General features: G+C 37.6%; 1 protein-coding gene across 1 annotated transcript in view; it reads right to left on the reverse strand.

The window, feature by feature from the left end:
• The window catches only part of GABRA3 (gamma-aminobutyric acid type A receptor subunit alpha3), a 197,558-nt gene that overhangs the window by 20,613 nt on the left and 158,014 nt on the right, over window positions 1–18,931 (reverse strand). Inside the window, exons 6-7 of the mRNA XM_049643308.1 lie at window positions 13,151–13,294; window positions 4,974–5,126 (exon numbers count right to left, since the gene is read on the reverse strand). Of these exons, the coding sequence (XP_049499265.1) occupies window positions 4,974–5,126; window positions 13,151–13,294 (297 nt within the window). The remainder of the gene's footprint in view (window positions 1–4,973; window positions 5,127–13,150; window positions 13,295–18,931) is intronic.

Below are 18,931 nucleotides of genomic sequence, written 5' to 3' on the forward strand. Positions count from 1 at the left end.
ACTGCATTAAGGTCTAGTCTTTTATTCTAAATATGTCATATACCCAATAAGCTGCTGTTATTATTTTATACATTCAATTGTCATTTACCATTCCCCATATATTTATTATTTTCATTGTTAAAATGCATCTTAAACCTTCCTTCTTGGATAATTTTACTTTTTCTTAAAGAACTCTTAGGGAGGGTTTGACAATAATGAACTCTTAATTTTATTTTTTTATCTGAAAAGGTCTTTATTGTTTCTATTGAAGTCAGCTGGTAATCTATTTATCATTATTTTATTTTTTTATTTTTTAATTTTTTTTTTTTATTTTTGGGACAGAGAGAGACAGAGCATGAACGGGGGAGGGGCAGAGAGAGAGGGAGACAAAGAATCGGAAACAGGCTCCAGGCTCCGAGCCATCAGCCCAGAGCCTGATGCGGGGCTCGAACTCACGGACCGCGAGATCGTGACCTGGCTGAAGTCGGACGCTTAACCGACTGCGCCACCCAGGCGCCCCATATTTATCATTATTTTAAAGGCAATGTGTTTTTCTAGACTACTTTAAAGATTTTCCTCTTTGTTTCCAAAAGTTTCATTATAATGTGTCTCTGTTTATGTCTTTTAATTTATCCTCCTTAGGTGCATAGAGCTTTTTGTAATTGTGCATTTATGTCCTTTATCAGGTTTGGACAGCGTTCAGCCATTATCTCTTCAAAAAATTGCTTCTATACCATTCTCTCATTTTCCTTCTACGATTCCATTATGTCTGTGTTAGATCTTCTCAATAAATCATATATTATTTCTCTGTCTTCTGCATTTTACATATTTTTGCCTTTCTGGGCCTCATTCTAGATATTTTTTTCAGTTAATGGGTTCTCCCTTCAACTATATCTAAACCACTGATTTTTTAATCTGTATTTTCCTGTTTTAGAATTTCTAGTTTGCTTGTTCTCTCACATGTGCTTTTTCTCTCTACCTAAACACACTGTTTATATAATAGAATTCTTATATTAGTTTCACCTACTTGAACGTGTTCATCATAGCTATTTTAAAGTTTGATAACTATCTGAAGTTCTATTAGGTCAGTATTTTTAATTGGGTTATACATTATATACAATAAAATAAAAGTAGATTTTTGTACATTTCTTTTTTATGTTGTACATTTCAAAGTGGGCAAACATATACAGTTATATCACTACTACCCAATGAAGATATAGAATATTCTACTTTACCAATAAGTTCTCTTATACCCATTTTCAGTGAATCCACCACCCCAGAGGAAGAACCGCTTTGGTTTCTAACAGCATAGCTTAGTTTTGCCTGTTTTGGAATTTCATATAAATGAAATCATATATTATGTACTATTTTGTGCCTGGATTCTTAGTTTGACATAATTTTTGAGATCCACCTATATTGTTATGTGAATCAATAGTTGTAAATTCACTGTATGAATATGCCACAATATAAACACACATTCACTTGTTGATGTGCATCTGGATGTTTTTCCAATTTGGGATTTTATGAATAAAGCTATTATGAACATTCTTGTATAAGCCTTTTATAGATATATACTATGGATATATATATTTTCATATCACTTGGGTATGAAGTGAAATACTTAAATTTTAGGGCAAATATATTTTTACCTTTTAAGAAATAGCCAAACATTTTCCCAAGTGATTGTTCCATTTTACAACCTCACCAGCAGTGTGTGAGAGTTCCATTTGCTCCTCAATCTCACAAATATTTGCAATTGTCGTTCTGTTTTAATTTTAGCCACTCTACATTTATTTTTTATTTTTTTTTAAGTTCACTTTTATTTTATTTTGAAAGAGAGTTGGAGGGAAAGAATCCCAAGTGGGGCTTGATCTCACAAACCATGAGATCATGACCTGAGCTGAAATTAAGAATCGGATGCTTAACTGACAGAGCCACCCAGGTGCCCTGACAGAAGACATTTATTCCAAAACAATGTGATGGGAGGAATGTGAGTAAACATGGTATTCTTATTTTTGAGATGTACACAAAATTTGACCTAAGATAATTAATGAATTAGTTAGAAATATCAATATAATAAAGTGCTTTGTAGGCTCATGTATAAAAAAAAAAATAAAATAATAATTTTAGCCACTCTAGTGTTTATAAAGTAATGTCTCCATGTGGCTTTTATATTTTCCTGATACAAAATGATATTAAGTATATTTTCATGTTCTTATGGGGTGTTTGCATATATTCTTGGTGAAATGTCTTTTCATGTATTTTTCCAATATTTAAAATTAGATTCTTTATATTTTTATCACTGAATTATAGGATCTCCTTATATTTTTTGAATAGATGCTTTGTCAGATCTGTACATATATAAAATATATTCTTCCAGTCTATGGCTTGCCTTTTCATTTTTTTACTGCTATTTGATGAGTGGAAATTTTTAATTTTGACAAAGTCCAATTCTTTTATTCTTATTTTTTTTTGTACACTAAGGAATTTCTGCATTCCAAAGGTTACAAAGACATTGTCTTATATTTAGTTCTAAGAGAATGACATTTTTAGCTTTTATATTTAAACCTATATCAATCAAATTAATTCTCTGTAATGCCATCTGTGTCATGAATCAAGTTTTCATATATGTGGGCCTACTTTTACTCTCTCTGTAGTGTTTATTTTTCTTTCCCTTATGCCTATAACACACTGTTTTAATTACTATAGCTTTTTAATCATTTTTGGCATCTCATGGGGCAAGTCCCTCCACTTTGTTCTTCTTATTTAGGAGGATATTGGCTATTCTTGGCTCTTTGTTCTATCATAAAAATTCTGCAATCACTTTTTAAATTAATGTGTTAATATAAAATTTCGAAGTTTTTACATCAATGCAGTGAGTGTAAATATGAACTCTAAACTCATGTGAGGCCAAGTTTAAATTAAAAAAATAAATTCTTAAGGAATCCTATATTTTACACAGATCCCTGGCCAAAATAGACATGCCTCCTTATTGTCTCCCTGATTACTGTATTTTTCTGGTGCTCTTTCTAGGGTATAACCCTTAAATGGTATTAGATTGATGAGATGAATCCTTGTATTCGTCCCCTATGGTTTATGTAAAAAAAAAAACAAAACCCACAAATTTAGTGGCTTAAAACAACACAAATATTTTTTCTTACACTTTTGGAGGTCATAAGTCTGGCAGTTTTATGGGCCTTCTCCTCTTTCAAAGCCAACGGCAGAGCATCTTCAAATTTCTTCAGCTTTTTTCATCAAACTGCCTTCTGCTCTGTAGTCAAATATCTCTCTGCCTCCCTCTTATAAGGACACTTGTGATTATATTTAGGGCCCATCCAGATAATCCAGGATAATCTCTCCATCTCAAGATCTTTAATTTAGTGTGCACATCTGCAACACCCCTTTTGCTATATAGGGTAACATTCACAGATTCCAGAGATTAAGACATGGATATATTCGGGGGACATTATTTAGTCTACCACAGCCCTAGTTCTAATCCTAAACTTCACTCAGGCTCAGAGCCTTTCTTGTGTAACCTTAAAACTCAGAGCCTTATTGCGGCACCTGGGTGGCTTCATCGATTTAGTGTCCCACTCTTGGTTTCAGCTCAGGTCATGATCTCAGGGTTTTGTGGGTTGAGCCCTGCATCGGGCTCTGTGCTGACAGAGCAGACCCTTCTTCAGATTCTCTCCCTAAATTTCTGTCCCTCCCCCACTTGCTCTCTCTCTCTCACTCTTGCTCTTTCTCACTCTATCTCTCTCCATCTCCCTCCCTCCCTCCAAATAAATAAATTTAAAAAACCCCAAAACTCTTATTTACCAAGACTAGTAGTCTATCTACCCATCTTCCAACTATAACAGTATCAGCTCATGTGACTAACATTCCAATTTTTAGTTCCCTCTTTCATTTGGGCCCCTGAGCGTTTCCTTTAATTTCTTATCATTTCACATATTTAAAAAGAATATTTTCTATGTTTTATCTAACTTTTCTAGAATTTTGTGGAGGGAGATTTTCAGGGTATCTAGTTTGTTATATTTCTAAAAATCAGTGACTCCTATATAGATTCTGCTCCCTCCACTTCACCAGAACTGTTGTTGTGCATGCCTCACAGCCACCACTACTATGGAGGCAGGTTAGTAGACTAAAAAGAGTGAATATTTGTCTCCTAAAAATGTTTACAGTGGGGAAAACAGGCAGAAAATGTTCTATATGTTTAAGTCTTCAAGGAGAAAATGCTAATAATATGCAAATCTCTTTTAGACATCGGTAAATTTATATTAAAGAAAATTTTCCTGATTGTAGGTACTATTGAAAAACCCTTCAAGCTTTGTGTACCCTTTACTGATAATTTGCAATTTAAAAAAGCTAGAGGAGAAACATCAATGTCAGATGCTTATAGAAAAAAAAAAAGGATCATAAAAAAACACCCAGTCCACTTCTTTGTTGTCAACTTAGTTTCTCACTTCCAACCTTCTCCAGCTCTGCCCACTAATTTTCTCTCTTTTTCACTGAAGGCTCAGTCCCTCCCCAGTTCCAAAAGCAAACTTGACTGAGACAGGAAGCATTTAATAAACTTCCTACTCCAACATTCTTTTTATAAAAATTTATTTTAATGTTTATTTTTGAGAGAGAGATATCATGAGCAGGGGAGAGGCAGAGAGAGAGACTGAAACACAGAATCCGAAGCAGACTCTAGGCTCTGAGCTGTCAGCACGGAGCCTGAAGCGAACCTCGAAGTCATGAGCTGTGAGATCATGACCTGAGCCGAAGGTGGACGCTCAACCAACTGAGCCACCCAGGACCCCCCAACACTCTTCTTATTCCCACTTTTTTGTTAAGAACTCAGTTGCCTGAAATACGAGGACCTGATGACTCACTTACCAATGCTAGGCCCAGGCATTGCTTCCATCCTCTTTCCATATCCCAACCTGACAGTCCATCATAAGACTTAGCAAATGCCCTCACCTCCCCATTCTCCATAAAACAACACTCACCAAAGACCGTGCGGGCAGGGACAGACTCTCTGTTGAGCCAGAAAGACACTTGTGACAGAATGACAGTCATGATACATGGCAAGTAGGTCTGGATCACAAAGTAGCCAATTTTTCGCTTGAGATGGAAGTGGGTTGTCATGACGACATATTCTCCTGTAGAGAGTAAAATTAGGCAATATGTAGCTGAATAAACATTGTTAAATCAAGGTGGGCCCCAATTCAGTTCACCAAGCTCTTTAACCTTATAGTCAAAACAAGACATTCCAGCACCTACCAAGTTCACATAACCATATCTCTTTAATAATCATGAAGCAGTGCTTTTGTGTGAAAATATATGCTAATACTATACCAACACAGCTTGCTCAAAGCAATTTTGACACAGATTCATTCAAATACATTAGTGTATTCATTTAAATAATAATAAATATCATTCTTTTCTATAGCATTTGCTTTGTGATTGGCACTCTTCTAGCGCTTTAACATTCTTAACATACTCAATGATTACAAAAATGCTATAAGGTGGATACTATTGTTATCCTCATTTTATAGTCCAATAAACTCAGGCAAAGAGAGATTGAACAACTTAAGCATGGTTTTCCAGCTACTAAGCAGCGGAGCCTGAATTAAAACGTCATATGGGTGGGCTCCACCATTTATGCTTTTTAACCATTCTGCTCTTTTGTTTGAATGGACTTATAGGGTTAGAACCAAAAGTTCATATAGCAGAATGTGGGTTAGCCTAGATCACCCCACTCCAAAACAAGCATGAGCACTTATTGAACTCTTACTATGTGCCAAACAATTTTGAGTGTTTGTGGAATATTAACTTTACACCCTCCCAACAACACTGTAAGGTAGATTATCAATTATTTATCAGTCTTAATGGATCTGTCAGCAGCATTTTCCATAGATGAGCACTCCATCCTCCTGGAATGACTCTCTTCACCAAACTTCTAGGTCATGACACTCTTCTGGTTTCCTTCCTATCTTTCCAGTCCATTTTGCTGGTTCCTTCAACTTTCTAAACACTTGAGGATGTCAGGACTCAATACTTATCCTATTTTCTGCCTCACTCACTTCCTTGGCATTCTCATCCAGCCTGTCTTTAAATAATATCTTCTTCCTAGGCTTCCTACTTGTTATGGGTTGAATTGTGTACCCCAGAAAGATATGGTGAAGTACTAACCCTGAGTACTTCAGAATGTAACCTTTATTTTTTTTCATTTTTTAAAAATTTTTCAATATATGAAATTTATTGTCAAATTGGTTTCCATACAACATACAACACCCAGTGCTTATCCCAAAAGGTGCCCTCCTCAATACCCATCACCCACCCTCCCCTCCCTCCCACCCCCCATCAACCCTCAGTTTGTTCTCAGTTTTTAAGAGTCTCTTATGCTTTGGCTCTCTCCCACTCTAACCTCTTTTTTTTCCCCCCTTCCCCTCGCCCATGGGTTTCTGTTAAGTTTCTCAGGATCCACATAAGAGTGAAAACATATGGTATCTCTCTTTCTCTGTATGGCTTATTTCACTTAGCATCACACTCTCCAGTTCCATCCACGTTGCTAGAAAGGGCCATATTTCATTCTTTCTCATTGCCACATAGTACTCCATTGTGTATATAAACCACAATTTCTTTATCCATTCATCAGTTGATGGACATTTAGGCTCTTTCCATAATTTGGCTATTGTTGAGAGTGCTGCTATAAACATTGGGGTACAAGTGCCCCTATGCATCAGTACTCCTGTATCCCTTGGGTAAATTCCTAGCAGTGCTATTGCTGGGTCATAGGGTAGGTCTATTTTTAATTTTTTGAGGAACCTCCACACTGTTTTCCAAAGCAGCTGCACCAATTTGCATTCCCACCAACAGTGCAAGAGGGTTCCCGTTTCTCCACATCCTCTCCAGCATCTATAGTCTCCTGATTTGTTCATTTTGGCCACTCTGACTGGCGTGAGGTGATATCTGAATGTGGTTTTGATTTGTATTTCCCTGATGAGGAGCGACGTTGAACATCTTTTCATGTGCCTGTTGGCCATCTGGATGTCTTCTTTAGAGAAGTGTCTATTCATGTTTTCTGCCCATTTCTTCACTGGGTTATTTGTTTTTCGGGTGTGGAGTTTGGTGAGCTCTTTATAGATTTTGGATACTAGTCCTTTTTCTGATATGTCATTTGCAAATATCTTTTCCCATTCCGTTGGTTGCCTTTTAGTTTTGTTGGTTGTTTCCTTTGCTGTGCAGAAGCTTTTTATCTTCATGAGGTCCCAGTAATTCATTTTTGCTTTTAATTCTCTTGCCTTTGGGGATGTGTCGAGTAAGAGATTGCTACGGCTGAGGTCAGAGAGGTCTTTTCCTGCTTTCTCCTCTAGGGTTTTGATGGTTTCCTGTCTCACATTCAGGTCCTTTATTCATTTTGAGTTTATTTTTGTGAATGGTGTGAGAAAGTGGTCTAGTTTCAACCTTCTGCATGTTGCTGTCCACTTCTCCCAGCACCATTTGTTAAAGAGACTGTCTTTTTTCCATTGGATGTTCTTTCCTGCTTTGTCAAAGATAAGTTGGCCATACGTTTGTGGGTCTAGTTCTGGGGTTTCTATTCTATTCCATTGGTCTATGTGTCTGTTTTTGTGCCAATACCATGCTGTCTTGATGATGACAGCTTTGTAGTAGAGGCTAAAGTCTGGGATTGTGATGCCTCCTGCTTTGGTCTTATTCTTCAGAATTACTTTGGTTATTTGGGGCATTTTGTGGTTCCATATGAATTTTAGGATGGCTTGTTCTAGTTTCGAGAAGAATGCTAGTGCAATTTTGATTGGGATTGCATTGAATGTGTAGATAGCTTTGGGTAGTATTGACATTTTGACAATATTTATTCTTCCAATCCATGAGCAGGGAATGTCTTTCCCCTGAGATCAGGAACACGACAGGGATGCCCACTCTCACCGCTGTTGTTTAACATAGGGTTAGAAGTGCTAGCATCAGCAATCAGACAACAAAAGGAAATCAAAGGCATCAAAATTGGCAAAGATGAAGTCAAGCTTTCACTTTTTGCAGATGACATGATACTATACATGGAAAATCCGATAGACTCCACCAAAAGTCTGCTAGAACTGATACATGAATTCAGCAAAGTTGCAGGATACAAAATCAATGTACAGAAATCAGTTGCATTCTTATACAGTAATAATGAAGCAACAGAAAGACAAATAAAGAAACTGATCCCATTCACAACTGCACCAAGAAGCATAAAATACCTAGGAATAAATCTAACCAAAGATGTAAAAGATCTGTATGCTTAAAACTATAGAAAGCTTATGAAGGTAATTGAAGAAGATATAAAGAAACAGAATGTAACCTTTAGAAATAGGGTTGTTGCAAGTATAATTAGTTAAAATGAGGTCATACTGGAGTAGGATGGTCCCTAATACACTATGACCGATGTTTATATAAAAAGAAGACAGACACACACAGGGAGATGTATGATGACATGTGATGACAGAGACGGAGACTGGAGACATACATCCAGTAGCCAGGGAACCCCCAAAATTGCTAGCAACCATCACTGATTTCTCTCTCTCCTTCCTTCTTTCATGTATGCATCTGTGTGTGCACACACAGATACCCAACCAATCAGCAAACCCTGAGAGTTCTTTCTTCAAAATATTCATAATTTAACCACTTCTCACTACCTCTACTACTACCTCTCTAGTGTAAGCTACCATCATCTTGTACTTAGATACTGTAATAGCTTTATAATTGGTCTTGTCCCCTTCAATGTATTCATAGCACAGCAAAAGGATCCTATTGAAACATAAATCAAATTTTATCTCTCTTTTGCTTAAGACTCCAGGCGCTTGCCATCTCTCAAAGAGTTAAAAAAAGTGAATTTCCCCCAAAATAGTCCCCAAATAGACCCATGCAATCTTATTCCTCTACTATTTTACTTTATTAGAGCTTCTTACTTTTCATCTCTCCCTTTGCCGACATTTGGTTTTGGCAGTTCTCCCATGAGGCAATTTCCCACTTTCCTACCCCACCCACTCCCTTGTACCTAAGTGTAGAAAGCAGCATCTGGTCATACAAAGCTCAATGCACAATCCATATTGTGTGTGTATTCACATTTCAACTTGTTTATGTGAACATGGAAAATACAAATTGGCTTATTATTATTATTACTTTTTTTAATATGAAATTTTTGTCAAATTGGTTTCCATACAATACCCAGTGTTCATCCCAACAGGTGTCCTCCTCAATACCCATTACCCACCCTCCCCTCCCATCTACCCCCCCATCAGCCCTCAGTTTGTTCTCAGTTTTTAAGAGTCTCTTATGTTTTGGCTCCCTCCCTCTCTAACTTTTTTTTTTCCTTCCCTTCACCCATGGTCTTCTGTTAAGTTTCTCAGGATCCACATAAGAGTGAAAACATATGGTACCTGTCTTTCTCTGTATGGCTTATTCCACTTAGCATCACACTCTCCAGTTCCATCCACATTGCTACAAAAGGCCATATTTCGTTCTTTCTCATTGCCACGTAGTATTCCATTGTGTATAGAAACCACAATTTCCTTATCCATTCATCAGTTGATGGACACTTAGGCTCTTTCCGTAATTTGGCTATTGTTGAAAGTGCTGCTATAACTATTGGGGTGCAAGTGCCCCTAGGCATCAGCACTCCTGTATCCCTTAGGTAAATTCCTAGCAGTGCTATTGCTGGGTTGTAGGGTAGATCTATTTTTAATTTTTTGAGGAACCTCCACACTGTTTTCCAGAGTGGCTGCACCAGTTTGCATTCCCACCAACAGTGCAAGAGGGTTCCCATTTCTCCATATTCTCTCCAGCACCTATAGTCTCCTGACTTGTTCATTTTAGCCACTCTGACTGGCATAAGGTGGGATCTGAGTGTGGTTTTGATTCAGTTTGGCTTATTGTTAACTTAGCAATGAATTCTCATACGAAATTATAGAATGTGTTATTCATTATGATTTTTGAGTTTCTTTTTTTCTCTTTCCTCTTTCAGTCCTTTTATTTCTGCCTTTGTTCTTCACACTCTCCTGCTCTCATCTTATCCCCCTCTGCTGTCTGTTTTCATTTCTATTCCTTTCTCTCCCTCTTCTTCCCTTCAGTCTCTCTCTCTCCACTGAAAATGCTTTGAATACTTATTTTTAATGAGATTTGGACTTTGATTAGCTAGGGCAATTTTCCCCTTCTCCATCTTAGTCTCACACCTCCAAACTCCTGTCTATTAATCCTGTATCTGATCATGTGGAATATTTAGTGTATAAAATATGTAATAAATACTGTTCATAAATTAGTTGTATTTTGTAGATCTCTTAAAGCGAGTAGATTTTACAAAAACTTATCAAATTAGCCATCTGTTTTAAATAACTGAATTTATTTTCTTCAATCTTATTTTTCTAGCCTTTCTTTCAATTTCTGTCTTCCTGTTTTATTTCCAAAGTAGCAAAGAGCATGCCGAAGATGAAAAAGATGGTGGAATACAGCATCCCTGGCTCCAGTATCCCATCACAAATATATGGATTAGCAACTATTTATGGACAATACTTTTGTGAAAATCTCAGATCCAGGGAATAAAACAGAAGCATCCTCCTGGAGCACAAAATCCAAGAAAAGCCACATTAGAAAGGTAAGAGAAGTGCCTTCACTTTGCCAACTTCTTTCCTCCCTCAGGCCAGCCCAATGTATCACCTAGAGGGTTCCTCTGTGTCTATGGTTTCTCTAATGGAAAAGGAGAGACTAAGGTGGATATCCAGCTTCCCCAGTATTCCAGAGCACTCCCCTGGAAGCCTACTTCTGCCTTGCCTCATGGGAAATACTGGAAGAATCAGTGAAGCTAGACCATTTGAGGTCAACTAGGAACAAAAAAGGGGGATGGTGGAGAAACATATAGCCACCTATGCATGGATCTTGGCCATGATACCAGGTCTCTGCTAACAACCTCACACATCAGAGTCCAGCCAGCAGTCTGTACCCACCTGTGCAAGGAACACAACCTCTGAAAGTAGTCTGCAGCTCTGGGAAACAGATGAGTACAGAGGCACCACCCAACAGGAGAGTTTGGACTAACAGCACAACTCCAGCAGAGGCCTTACCCAATGGTGGTAGTCTAGACAAAAGGATCACACTCCTTGGTGTCCTGGTGTCCCCACCCACCAAAATAGCGACCTACACAGGTCCAAAATGCTCTGGCTCTCTTGCCTGGGTGTCATGGTGACCCCCACTACCAAAATAGAGACCTCCACAGGTCAAAACCCACTGACTACACTGCTGAATGGGAAGGGGAGTCATGGCACTCCACTCACCACAATGGTGATCTCCATGAGTTGAAACAGGCCCACTGTAATACCTAGGGATCCCCACCCCAAGCAGTAGAGTATGCCAGGGTTAACCTGTGTTTCAAAACAGCAGGGTACCCAACTGCTGCAAGTAGCTAGTTCTCCATGCAACAGAGGCCCCCTGGGGCGCTGCTGAAAAGTGGAGTATGGACCACTGAATCATAAATAGAAAATCTAAACAGATCAATGTGGTGCAAGGAGACATAATCAGTAATTAAGCACCTTCCAACAAAGAAAATCCCAGGACAAAATGGCTTCATGGGTAACCAAACATTTAAAGAAGAATGAATGTCAGTCATCCTTAAACTCTTCCAAAAAATTGAAAAGGAGAAAGTGCTTCCAAACTCATTTTAGAGGGCTAGCTTTGCCCTGACGCCAAAACCAGATAAAGACTCAGAATGAAAGAAAATTGCAATTGAGACTTAAATAACACTGGATTTAGGGACACCAAACCCCTACACAATGGAAAATCTGCCTATAACTTCTGACTCCCCCAAAACTTAACTACTAATAGCCTACTGTTGACTGGAAGCCTTACCAATAACAGTGGATTAACATACATTTTGTATATTATAAGTATCATATACTGTATTCTTACAACAAAGCTAGGGAAAAGAAAACGTTATTAAGAAAATCATATGGAAGAGAAAATACATTTACATTACTGTACTGTATTTATTGATACTCTAAGTTTACCTCAACTGTTTATAAGACAAATCATCTGTTAGTACCTACATCAATATTGTCTTATATAATACAAAACATTGCAAATGTTATACATATTACTGACACTAGACATCAAAAATGAAAATATGTAAAAAAATTAATATTTGTTTACAAGTATAACAATTCAGGCATTGATAACAAAGAAGCAGCACTATGATTGCTTTATGGTAGCCTAGTATAATCAATACAATTACTTTGTGGTGGCTCAGCCTATACACTGATGAATGAGTCATTATAAAATTTTTATGTCATACAGTATTATAGTCATATTCATGATATAGTATTGGAAACACTTACTTTTAAAAAATGCATGCCTATGATGATAGGCTGATATGCATTGTCTCCAGTTACAAGAGAGAATTATTGAATGGTAATGTAATTCTTTGAAAGCAAAGTTATAAAACAAAACAAAAGTCCCCCAACTATACTTCATTATGCCAAATACCCTAAGCTTAGCTTAGATTCAGGGTGTCTTCTTCCTTAGGCCCCAGGAACTTGTCAGTTTCCAAATAGGATTCAAGGCTACAAAACAAGTCTCTAGGTGCCATTTATTAATATCCAAGGATTTAGCTATTAAGAGGACCTGACAAGGTTTGCCAGACAGACTTGTTTTGGAGATGGGCGACTCACTTAAAAAAATAATTCCATGGATCATCCTTAGACTTCTTGGCTGTGTACCTGGTTTCTCCTGGGTTATTAATTTGTCACCTCAGCATTGGAAGAGTTGAGCAATTGTCTTCATGAAGCCTTTAGGATCAAAGTTCAGTTTTCCCACCATCATGGCTTCCCTTTGCCTTCTCTTCTACCACAGTCCAGCCCTAATGCTTTGACTTTCTAACCCACTCACCAAGAGACAGGAGGGCATCACAATTAAAAGCATTGTTTTAGGATCCAATCTATCTGAGTTCAGATCTTGGCTCTATTACATAATGTGACATGGGACAAATTACTGAATATTTCTATGCCTCAGTTTCCTTATGATAATAGTACCTACATCACAAGACTGTTTTGAGGATTGCATGTTATTACAAGGACTTACAATAGCAACTGATATGTGATACATGTTACAAAAATGCTTATTAAATAAAATAAATAAATACCTGTACTAGACCGGATTATCTCTGTCCCAACAACATGGCCCAGCAGGTCGTACTGATTCAGGCGGGAGCCATCCTGTGCTACTTCCACAGATTTGTTCTTCCCAAGAGTCCACGAATAAACCACTTCAGCTGTTGTATAGGCATCTAAGGCAGAAAAGGGTCAAGAAGAGGTCGAAGGGAAAGGAAAATAATTATCTTTAATACTAAACTTGCATGAGATTTATACATCCATCTAGTAAACACTCATTGAATGACTACTATAGTTTATGCTGGGTACACAGAAGTGAACCCAAAGTGGTCTGTTCTTTCAATAACTCACCATCTTCTGGACTGACAATAAATTGTTAAACTTTTCCTTCTCTTGGAGGGTCAACAGTAGAGGCAAGGGGAGGAGTAGCTAAAATATTATCTAATGTAGATGTCATAAATTCAAATGACTGCAGGAGCTACAGGGGTATCTTACATAAGTAAACCAGGCTATTTGGGCGATGAGCATTGAGGAAGGCACTTGTTGGGATGAACAATGGGTGTTGTATGTAAGCCAATTTGACAATAAATTTTATTTTTTAAAAAGCCTGTCAGAAATATAATAAAGCTTTTTAAAATGATTGTGGGGTGAGCATATGAGATAAGGCAAAAAATCATAGTAGGAATATTTTAAATTAAAAACATGAAAATTCCAAATTAAAAATAGCCATAATTAATTATTCCAATTTTATTTTTTATTATTTTTTAATGTTTATTTTTGAGAGAGAGAGTGAGAGAGAGAGAGAGCATGAGCAGGGGAGGGGCAGAGAGAGAGGGAGAAACAGAATCTAAAACAGGCTCCAGGCTCTGAGCTGTCAGCACAGAGCCTGATGTGGGGCTTAAACCCATGAACCGCCAGATCATGACCTGAGCTGAAGTCAGATGTATAACTGACTGAGCCACCCAGGTACCCTACTGCAATTTTCTTTTAAAAACTATTACCATTTTGATTTCAAAACAGAAACCTGCTTCCTTTCCTTCTGCACCAAGATGTTAATGTCAGACTTTGTATTTGGAATTCCCACATTGAGTATGGAATTTAGTATGGATTAGTTTTAACAGAGGTGTGGGCAAGAGAAATGGTGAGAGACTAAGGAGTGAGGTTATTTAAAGTCAGTATCTTTTTTTTTTTTTTTTTTTTTTAATTTTTTTTTTAACGTTTTTGTTTATTTTTGAGACAGAGAGAGACAGAGCATGAACGGGGGAGGGTCAGAGAGAGGGAGACACAGAATCCGAAACAGGCTCCAGGCTCTGAGCTGTCAGCACAGAGCCCGACGCGGGGCTTGAACTCACGGACCGCGAGATCATGACCTGAGCCGAAGTCGGCTGCTTAACCGACTGAGCCACCCAGGCGCCCCTAAAGTCAGTATCTTAAAGGAAAAGAATTGCTCTCTTTCCAGATACAGATTTACTCTTTGTACAGTGGGTTTAATTTTGGGGGCAAGCACCTTGCCCTAACTTAGGCACCTAGGCTCATAAAGAGAAACTGAAACATACTGTTCATCCATTTTGCCCAACTTTTGAGCTGTTGTTCAAGTCAGTTCGAGGTCTCCAGCTCCTGGTAGCAGCTGCTGTCTCTATAATATGCTCTATTTAAGCCTTTTTACCACAAAGCAAATAATTCCTAGTGAATCTACCAATGAACAAACATAAATTTGTCTCTATAAAACTTTGCAGCATTGGATATACATTTCATAAATCTGACATTAACACTCAAATGTACTAATTGTGGTCTGCTTATATTATACTTAGGAATTTTTTCAAAATACCCAAGTAAAGCATTTTCTGATTTGCTTGTAATGGGCAAAAGCCAAAAATTTCTTCATTCACATCAAAATTCTCAATGTAATCATGAAAAAATACACATTACTCTACAGTATTTTTTATATCTGTTCTCTCATAAGCTACAAAAGAAAATGCCACAAGAAATCCAACTTTCCACATAATATACTCTGTATATGGCCTCAGTCATTTATTCAACACCGAAAAAATACTTCTAGTTCAACATATAATTCTTCTGCAATAGACATTCTTATAAATTTGGCATCTATAAAATATTTTGGTACTTGGGAATGTTTGTTGCTCACTGTATTAATTGCATTTCCCAGCAGCAACACTTAGTGTAGGCATTCAAACACAAAACCTGTTGAATTTTCAGTCTATGTTTTAAGGTTAATTAAGATTTCTATTGTACATCTTTTTTATATATCAGTTATAATTCTCTATACCAAATTGCATGATGTTAATACCTGAAGTCGTATTTCTTCAACAAAGGCATACTTTGTATGCATAGTAAAGATGTAGAAACATTCATTTCTAGTTTTTTTTTTTACTTTTTGAGAGTGAGAGAGCAAGTGGGGGAGGGACAAAAGGAGAGAGAGGGAGGGAGGGAGACTTAAGCAGGCTCCATCTCCATGGTCAACATGGAGCCTGATGCGGGGTTCAGTCTCACCACTATGAGATCATGACCTGAGCTGAAATCAAAAGTTGGACACTTAACTGACTGACCCACCCAGGCACCCCAAAATATTCTTCATTTCTATAAGGAAATGCAAACTCCCCTATATGTTTTGAAACCAGTCCTCTCAGTCTTTTTTCCTTATGTTTTGACAGCTACAGGTATAAGAACTATGTCACATTCCTTTTAATTCTACTAGCAGCTCTCAATTCTACTATATGTAAAAATGCAAGTGAGTTGATTAATGGCAACTAACATTGGACCCTTTTTCAGGAAGAGAGTAAAAAGTGATAGAGATTTGGAGGAATGGCAAGCATATGCCCATTAACAAGAACAACCACTACTCAGCCGATTGTGGCCATGTGAGAGTTTGAGACCAATCTTCTGACTTCATAAAATAATAAAAAAATCTGGGGATTTATGTGACATCTCCCAAATTTCAAATCATTGCAAATAACTTTAAAAGTTATGGGGCACCTGTGTGGCTCAGTTGCTTAAGCATCCGACTTTGGCTCAGGTCATGATCTCACGGTCCTTGAGTTCATGCCCCATGTCAGGCTCTATGCTGACAGCTCAGAGCCTGGGGCCTGCTTTAGGTTCTGTGTCTCCCTCTCTCTCTGCCCCTCCTCCGCTCACAATCTGTCTCTCTCTCTCTCTCAAAAATAAATAAACATTAATTTTTTAAAAAGTTACAAACACTATATGGATCAAACAAATTAAATTTTCAAGCTACCAATTTGCAACCTCTGGTCTAGAGATCTCCTATAAATGGCTATGGTCTTTTGTGATTCAGTCTTGGAAACAAAGCATCTTCTGATGCCTATGGGTATCTAGGGTTCCCAACTTGAATTATAGATCTTTAAACTATTATCACCAAGAAGAAAGGGAAATCCTCTCCTTAGGATTCTTCTCATTTTCTTATTTAAAATTTATAAGACTATTAAGTGAAGACTATCACAAGGCCCTATCCTTTCATTTTCCCCAGTGCCTTCCATCTTTAGTATATATGCTTGGGGTTCCACTACTCCTAAGCAGAGAATCACCTGTATATTTATTCTTATCTTTGCTGTTCAGGTGGTTGTAACTCTTTGTTTATAGGACAGTGCAATCAGTGTTCTGCCCAATATACTCAAGAGTTTGACAATGTAAAGACTAGACCAGGTGTGTTCAGGGAAAGAGTAGGGGATAGAGATATTTTCCACCCCTAAGAAAGAAAAGGAATTTCTTGATGGATCTCTTAACTTCAGCTGAGTACTTTGAGCGGACAATCCTGAATACTAGCCCTAAAAATCCTAGCAGTTCTAGTACAGATGTGACAATAAAACATGCTGCTATCCATACCTTAGAAATGTCACCGGGCCCAGAATGTCAACTTGTTTTAAGCAAAATGTAATAGTTTCATTTCTTTGACAATAATATACAGGAACAGAGGGATTTATAGGGAAAAATTATCTTCTATGATGGAGGTCAAAACAGGAAAGGCCTGAACTAATAAAGGAAGAGATGAAAGAATGAGAAATAAATTCAAAAAATAAATTGATAACTACTTGATTATTCACAGCCTAACCCTGTAATGGTAAACAAAAGTTAAAGGAACCCATGGTAGTGGTGGTGGGGTTGGGTGTGGGGATGGCACCATTGCTTCTGCTCAGAGTGGACTATTAGGGATGGATTCATAAAGTAGATAATGCTTAGAGACCACCTTTAATGAGACCACCTTTAAAGGGTGAAATGGCATTCATATCAAAAGAACAACACAGCAAAGGCAAAAAGCATACAGGAACATCAGTGTTAAGGGAATTAATGGTACCCCTCGATTTAGACGCTAGAGAGAAGCTGAGGTAATATTTGCCCTAATTGCCCACACTAAGAAATGAGGGTTTTAGTTGTGGATGTGCCTCAAGTAGAGAATGACATAGCAAAATGTATGCTTATGAAAGAATGCCCTTGCTGCAGTATGGATAACTAGGTGGAAATAATGAAACTAAAGCTAAAACATCAGGTAAAGGCCTTCACAAATTTTGGTGTAAGTGATCCTTAGGGCATAACAGATGGTAATTAAGTTTAATTGAGTGAGATAAAGGAGATTTCAGAGGTAGAACAGATTATAACTGATAGATTTTCATGAAGGTTAAGAAAGGAAAGGAGGACATTTAAGGAAGGATTCTACATGACTCTAAGATTGTAGCTTTTGCAAGTTGTAGGTAATGACGAAATTCATTCACCTAGTGAGGAACAGAACTCTTCCCCTTTAGGTCTTCTCTTTCTTCTCTCCTTCCTCCATGCCCCTTGGGCTGCTTTAACCTCTCAGCTTCTCTCCCATACCTTTCTTTTCTATCCTTATTTCTCAGTTCCAATAATTCTATTTTCATGGAGGAGCAGGGGTAGAGTGTGTGTGTTGGAGGTGAATGCTGCAGAAAGGATATCTACCACAATATTGGAATTATTACACCCCCAGAATGGCCCCCCTCAACATATTGTATAGGCTATGATGACACAAACATTTCATTCTCTCTTTCTGTTATTTGAGCCTTGGTATGTGTTAGGCTCCAGGAAAATGGGAAATATAAAACAATCCTGCCACAATGGCACCAAGAGAAAGCATTCCCTTTGCACTTATCTTGTCAGAGACTGATTGCATGCTTGACTGATTAGGTCAGTCAACAAATATTAAGATATTATATTAGACATATAAGGCACAGAACTGGGGAGGGTTTTCATTAGATACAGTGATCAGAGAAGACCTCTTTGGGGGAGTGGTTTTTAACCTGAAACCTAAAAAATGAGAAAGAGCCAGAGCTTGATGGGGAATATTTTAGGCCAAGAAAACAAGTACAAAGGCTTCTAAGTAGGAAAGATCTGCACTGTTCTATGAACTAGCAGAAGGCCAATGTAAAGGAGAGAGCAATATAAGATGAAGTTGAAGAAGTATGTAACAATCAGAATACAGAATCTAAATAAACCAAGAAAGGGAACACAAAAGGTTTTAGAGAAAAATTAATCAGTCAGTTTGGGCATATTGAGTAAAAATACAAGGATTCTGATGAACATAACAACTATAGCCTAAGGTTGGTATATATGAGACCAAATGGAAACATTGTATAGGTTTATAACTAAAACAAATACTTAAATTCTCAGGACTTCAAATTATCTGAAATGGTAGGACAAGTTATAGCTACTACTTACTGGACAAATTTTAGATTTCTAGCATGGGGTATATGTGTTTCTGCATCTATTGTGGTGATCATGTGGTTTTTGTCCTCTATTCTAATATGGTGTATTACATTGAATTTTGG

This window comes from Panthera uncia, chromosome X (assembly GCF_023721935.1).
Source record: "Panthera uncia isolate 11264 chromosome X, Puncia_PCG_1.0, whole genome shotgun sequence".
Taxonomy (NCBI): domain Eukaryota; kingdom Metazoa; phylum Chordata; class Mammalia; order Carnivora; family Felidae; genus Panthera; species Panthera uncia.